Here is a 6,736-nt window from a genome sequence, read left to right on the forward strand (position 1 = left end):
TACTGGCCCTGAATGCGTGTGCTTGTTCACGTGAACTTCATGAAAACCGCGGGGCTGAAAGCCCTTAGTTTGACGATTATTTTCGCCACTTGAATTCTCGTTTCCCTCAATGCGCTTGCGCGCATTGTAGGTCACGAGACCTAAAAAAATCAGGTGTTCGTTCCTGCCACAGATCACGTATTTACACTGATTTCTTCTTTGTCTACAATATTTTCTTGCAGAAATGGCTGGCGCATTTGTAGCCGTCTTCTTGATAGCTGTTTTTTACGAGTTCTTGAAGATTGCACGTGAAAGTATGCTCAGAAAGTCCCAGGTCAGCATTCGCTACAACTCTATGCCAGTACCCGGGCCCAACGGAACAACGCTGATGGAGACACACAAGACTGTGGGGTAAGGACTCTTTGTAAAGAGGAGAACTTCAGGCACATGTAAAAAAGCGTGCTTCTTCATTTCAGTCCTACGTTACAGCATACAACTATACAAACGCTGTTGCCGTTTTCTTATAGCTTTATCTAAATGGGGTATTGTGCTACAAAAGTATCTTAAACTCTCAATGCACATGTTTATTTGTGTTAATTGCTGCAGTCTACAGTTGCACCAAATGTTCCATTCTCCAGTATTCTACCATTTCCCTAAGGTAGTCAACAAGGCTGCAGGAACCTGCAACAGGAAATCGTGCCCATCTCATGGCTACCTGTAGGTACCCATGGTAGCCTTTGTGGGACATGACTTCTAGATTTGCACACAGGGTCTAAAGTGATTGCCTGGTTCAATGGTTCAAGTCAAAAACAAAGCTAAGCCTATGGGTGCCAGTTGGCACTGTAGTAACACTTCTCGGAAGGGCTGCCATACTTGCAGAGAGACCTTTTTAGCAATTCTTCGCAGGGTTGCTATGCTTGTAAAGGACAGTGTCTGACTTTTCAGCAGGGCTGCCATACTTAATCAGCATGGATGCAAGGAATGTCCCCTGCATTAGTGAGCAGAGCATGCACCCTTGTCCTGAGTTCCCCTTGAGGCTTGGATCTCTAGGTTTTTACTTTGTGCCTCATCGGATACTACAAGTAGGTGTGTCCTCTAAGGGACCTAGGTGAGATGGCTGGACATCCAGAACTATGCTTTATGGGCTGCAAAAGCGGATTAAATGCACCCTTCCTGTCCTGTGAAGAATGGCTGCTGTCGCTGCACAGGGCTGAGAATAACTGGCGGAGGTGGCAGCAGATGATCGAAACAGAATGAGCAGGCCTTTTATCTCTCTCCTTCACTGGGCACGTTTCCTACTGGTCTCTCCTTTTTGAGCTGTAAGTTTCTGCCCGGTCTTTTGCTAAATCCATGTGTATGGGGAAGATATGTCTGTGCTGCATGCCTAAGTCAAAGTGAGCAGGAATTTGTGTGTAGTGCTTTACTGCATGGAAGCAAGAATACCTTTTTTAACTCCTTTATGATGAGCCTGCCTGGCAGAGATGTGTTTGGTGAAAGGCCCAGGAACATTATTAGGGCCCTTTGAAGTGAGCAATGCAGAAGTCAATGGAGGGTTCGGGCCAATGTTCTCTTTGAGGTGCAGGGCAGCCGCTACCCCTTTCTGCTTCATTATTGCCCAGAAGTGTGCAATGGAAAGTTTGTATATTAGCTAAGAAGGGAAGACCCTCTCCTTTTGTGCAACTGTTTCACATCCCCTGACCAGGATCAACCAATTAAACAACCTTCCTGCCAAATCTGCTGATAAAGAAAGTGTGGTTGGAAAGCCTTTTTCAAAGATATTCATTTCTCTGAAGCCAGATATCACCCAAAACTGAGCAGAGCTCAGGGTGCCAGTGGAGCCTAAAGCCTAAACCCTCAACATCTTGAGGATGGCGTCCAGCGCCACCTAGCAGCTGCAGCGTAACCATCCCACTAGATGCCATTATATTAAAGCATGTAGTGCCAAGAAACCGTGGTTGTGTGGTCCAAAGATACTGTGCAGTTTCATGCTCACTGTGTTCTGTGGTCTTAAGATACTGTGTCCCGTTTGGCCCCCATTACCCCCAGGTTCAGGGATTTTGGTTCAGAGGCACAAGTGTGGGCACAAGTGTGTACCTTTAATCTCCCACCAAGGACTCCTGCTACCCATCTTCACCTTTCCTGACATCAGGGTCCGGGAGTGTGAAAGGTTGAGCTTTGAGTCTTGAGTGGAGGATTGGGATGAGGGAGGTGCTAGATTCAGGAAGAGGCTTAAGGTAGAGATGCTGTTTTCGGACACTTGTAACTGCAATTAGCTGCTGCTCTAGACATCGAAGAAAGACTAGACTTGATTGCATATCCGAACAGGTCTACCAAGGTCCAAGCTGAGATTTGGTAAAGAGTCCCTCCATGTCCAGATCTCTTGGTAGGAGAGCCATAGAAAGTGACTGACCCCGCACTAAAATAAGGAGGCTGACCCTGTTCATTGTGTTTAGACATTATTACCAGTTCTTATTCATTTACTAAATTCCATATGTACTGCTATTTTATATTTGTAATATTGAGATGTGTGTAGAATAAAGTGCTTTTCTTCTCCTTGCACTAAGTACTGCTTGAACATTGATTAATTGTTATTGCCCTGCCACTGAGATCTATTTCTCTAGCTCATGTCACCTCCCTGAGTAAGCCTTGAACTGTTGTACATTGCTTCCCTAAGGGACAAGTCCTAAAAGGATGTAGCTGGTGCTAGCTTCTGGGTCCAGCAGTAAGATGACCCCAGGACATCAGTAGTAAAACACCCTCATTGATGTAACTGAAGCCCAGAAGCTCCTGTCTGTTCTGCTACCAGCAAGACCATGTCTACCGATCATGTTTCCTGGTAGCTAGGAAGACCAAGTAGAATACAGCGCCAGCCAACTCTAACACATAAGATCCTTACTGCAGTGTCCGGAACAACATGCTGAAAACATTGTTGTTTTCTTTCCCAGCCATGTGGTCTCTTCTGCTCCATTTAATGTTCCTCTAATGCATTTTTAAAATAAACTAGTCGATGGAATTTCTAGGGATTGTGATTAACAATTTAAAGTGCCTTTGTAAAATGGTGCTCCACAATGGAGAGCAATCCAAACCTCAAATGTGACCTCTGTCTTCAACTGCAATGCGACAGAACATTTACTTGCACCACATTCTACTACACCAAGAGATGTAAAAACACCTTGATGCAAGCTATTGTTAGTAACAAGATTAGTCCTAGGATGAGAAATCAGTTAGACACTGGAGGATCAGTATCTAAAGTTGTGTCTCAAACATGAGTCTACCGACGCCCAAACGGATATCTTCCTTCCATGTCGGGTACTAGTAGCTCTTCACTGTACTATCCCTCCCACCCTTAACTGTACTACAAGTTAGAAATGACCACGACGGGGGGAGGGGGCGAGGGGGGGGGGGTGAATTGTATCAATTTGTTATGTCTTCACAGTGCTTTGACAAGAATCAATTGGTACTCAATGAAATGGCTTGGAGTAAGATCAGGCAGGAACAGTTGAGTTATATCTGTATGCCAAAGCCTCCATGTCAGGAGTTCTGTGGGTCCGAAATGCTGGGCACTTACACAGGCGAGTGTATGCATATATCAAAGGCTTAAAAGCAAACTAGATCACCACAGTAAGCCAGTTGTGATGCTCCAATATCACTCAACAAATGTGAAGTGAGTGTTGCTCATGTTGAACACAATTTATTTTGGATTTTTCAATTCACTTACCACTATAAATTCTGTAGCTCAATGTCAGTAATAGACAATTTTAACACATTTTTAGTTAAGAAAGCCTTATTTTGTTACTGATGTGACATGAGCATTATCCAGAGGAACACATTTACTGGGATACGCAGTTCCTACCATCAGAACTCCATTTTAATAAAATGGTCACCCAGGAGGAGATTTTGATCAGAATGACGCAACCAACCTCTGTTATCAGATGTTTAAAATTTTGAAGCATCGAATGGAAGACACATAACGTTTGAATGACTTATTCAGTGAGGTTTAGGGCAGTAATATCCCAAAACAAAGGGAGAGACTAGAAGCCCTGTCAGAATCCCCTGATCTAACTCGGACCTCGCACATTACTATAATGAACACTAGAATGCTAAAGCCAACAGCATACTACATGGCATAATAGCATTCCAGAAGTCACTCGTTGGTCTCTGCCGTGCCAGTGTTTTCTTCCCTCCTTCCTCTCTTACTCTCTGTTTCACTCTCCATCTCTCTATTACTCAGCATATCAAATTCACTACCCCATGGGAAGGCGTGGAAAAGAAACTAACAAATCAAGGAGTGTGCATTTAGTTTTGCCCCCTCAGCTATGAAACACTGTGTAATGATTCTTCATCCTACAAAAACCCTTCAGACATGAAGAAAAACATTTGAGGCCTGGTCTTATCCATTAGAAATGCTGTTCGCTTAAAAAACCTATGATCAAATAAACAATCATGGAATTGCTCTAAATTTGAACATGAGCTACTATTGGTTTATTTAGCGAGTAATGACGATTAGTGCAGGGAAACGCTGGTCCACTTGTAAAACAAAATTGTTGAAATACAGATATTGTTTGGAATTATTGATCAACTTCATTTATGGTGGATTAAAACCTTTTAGTTGACTTCATTCTAATGTTGTTTCCTCTCTTTTCTTAGCCAACAGATGCTGAGCCTACCGCACATGACCCAGACAGTGCTACACATCTTCCAGGTGGTGACCAGCTACTTCTTGATGCTAATCTTCATGTCCTACAACGCCTACCTCTGCATCGCTGTGGCAGCCGGAGCTGGAACTGGCTACTTCTTGTTTAGCTGGAAAAAGGCTGTAGTAGTGGACATAACGGAACACTGTCATTGATGATGGACTGTGGGCATCATCCTAGCCTAGAGCGTGCCTCGATTACCACACCTTTACCGTGACCAATGAGATTTGAAGGCTCTTTCCCCGCCTTTTCCAATTGCTAGGGTTTTTTTTAACCCCCTTTTCTTCATCACTGAAGCCGGCTGTACGAGCAGCCTGGTGCCTTGGTCAGATGTTAATAGAGGCCAAAGCTAATTATGCTGTCAACATCCCAGGCACTTTCCAAATCTAAATTTTACTTAACCCTTATGAAAACTTGAATTCCCAATTCTCTGGGACTGAAAATCCTGTTATACTTTCAATGATCGTTTAACCTAATGCTATCTCATACATAAATCTTACACTTCAATGTGTTATGAAATTAGTGTTTGCACAGTCCCTGTCATGAAGCCCGGTGGCAGCCAGAACATAATACTTAGACCCTTTGCTGGATACCAATTTGCTTACAAAAAGGAGAGTGAAACTGCAAATCTGAACTTGTTGAGATTTATTCCATTAAATAAGAGTGATCTTATTCACATTGTTATCTCTTAACAGTGATCTCCTGGAGGAGAGCAGGTAGAACTTGAGTGTAGAGTAGAACAATCATAGTTTCTGAGATCTCGGCCAAAGTGAAATGCTTCAAGCTATCGAGGCTGGGAGTTTCAGACCCCCTCTGAACCCTTGCTCAGTTCCAGTTGACACGGTACCTTTTTCTTTTTTATTTTAGAGTTATCATACTTTTTATTTAAGATTCTTTTTTATTATTATTTTAGTAAAGGATAATGTGAATCAATCGCCTTTTATAAATGGTACAGTTTAAAGAATGAAGTTGAATGGTGCGGAGATTTGTGAAAGCTTGAGCTTTATAATAAAGGAACGCTGCAGATTTCGGTCTCCAATTCATTGAGCACCAATGGATGGAATCCAGGTTGTGCGGGGAGTGATGGGTGGATCTTGGGCAATATTGCGCCATGGAGTGCATCTTCATTTATAGTTCACTGAAAATTTTTAACTCTATGAACCAGTTCATTTTTACATCTTCTACAGTTCTCTGAAATTTGTGAGATTCATGTAAACTAAGTAAAGAAAGTCATGAAATCTGCCTGTGAAATATCTGCCTGTGAAATTGAGACTGGTTCAAATGTACGTTCCTGTTGAGACCTTTTGTCAAATGTTGCCTACCTTGCAATTGTCATCATGGCAATCCAAATTGTGGAGGCCATAGTATTTTATGTATATTTGCTCTTTATAATTTTGAGCAGTGTATATAATGGAGTATTAAAGCATGTTGCTCTTTATCACCCCATGTACCAATCTCTCAACCTTTCTAAAGCAGGAACATCTTGCGTGCATGGAAATAACTATCGCTCTTATATGTAGTTATCGTTTTTAGCTAGCAGAGCAGGTTTCTTATGTCAGTCCATTCTCTCCTGACCTTCCTCCCCAACTCATGCACTGTTCCTGGAAGCCCTATTTGTCTGCTTCTCACAGATCATCTCATGACGTGAAGTTTCTCTCTCCCACCAAAGCTTTTAGAATGAATACTTTATCTAAACAACCATGCATGATGCAAAACACCCTAAACCTAGACTACCCCAACACACCAATTATGTACATTCCTTTGCTGACTGGCACAGGTAGCCCTTTGTTGCTATAATAGGAATAATACCAGATCACTTCAGAGACAGGTCAAAGACCTTTAAATGGATTTGGGCAGGACTACAGGTAAAGCCATGCACTGGGGCTCTTCGTGATGCAGAGTGTATTGTACGTAATTAAAGCAAAGATAAGGCACCAGGAGACAAATTGGCCCACATGGTGATAAATGTATACTTTAGGTATCCCTTTTAAGGACTTGCTTCAGCACTGAAACAAATTTCCTGTGTAACCCCAAGTAGTTGCTTCACACCTTCTCTGTCTCCC

The 6,736-nt window shown here is 42.6% G+C and overlaps 1 protein-coding gene across 2 annotated transcripts in view; it reads left to right on the forward strand.

Moving 5' to 3' along the window:
• SLC31A1 (solute carrier family 31 member 1) overlaps positions 1–5,699 on the forward strand; it is a 256,358-nt gene extending 250,659 nt beyond the window's left edge. For both annotated transcript variants that reach the window (XM_086921203.1, XM_086921204.1), the window contains 2 exons: positions 222–390; positions 4,627–5,699. In XM_086921203.1, the coding sequence (XP_086777329.1) occupies positions 222–390; positions 4,627–4,828 (371 nt within the window). In that variant the 3' untranslated portion in view covers positions 4,829–5,699. The remainder of the gene's footprint in view (positions 1–221; positions 391–4,626) is intronic.
• Positions 5,700–6,736: the final 1,037 nt, after the last annotated feature.

This window comes from Lissotriton vulgaris, chromosome 5 (assembly GCF_964263255.1).
Source record: "Lissotriton vulgaris chromosome 5, aLisVul1.2, whole genome shotgun sequence".
Taxonomy (NCBI): domain Eukaryota; kingdom Metazoa; phylum Chordata; class Amphibia; order Caudata; family Salamandridae; genus Lissotriton; species Lissotriton vulgaris.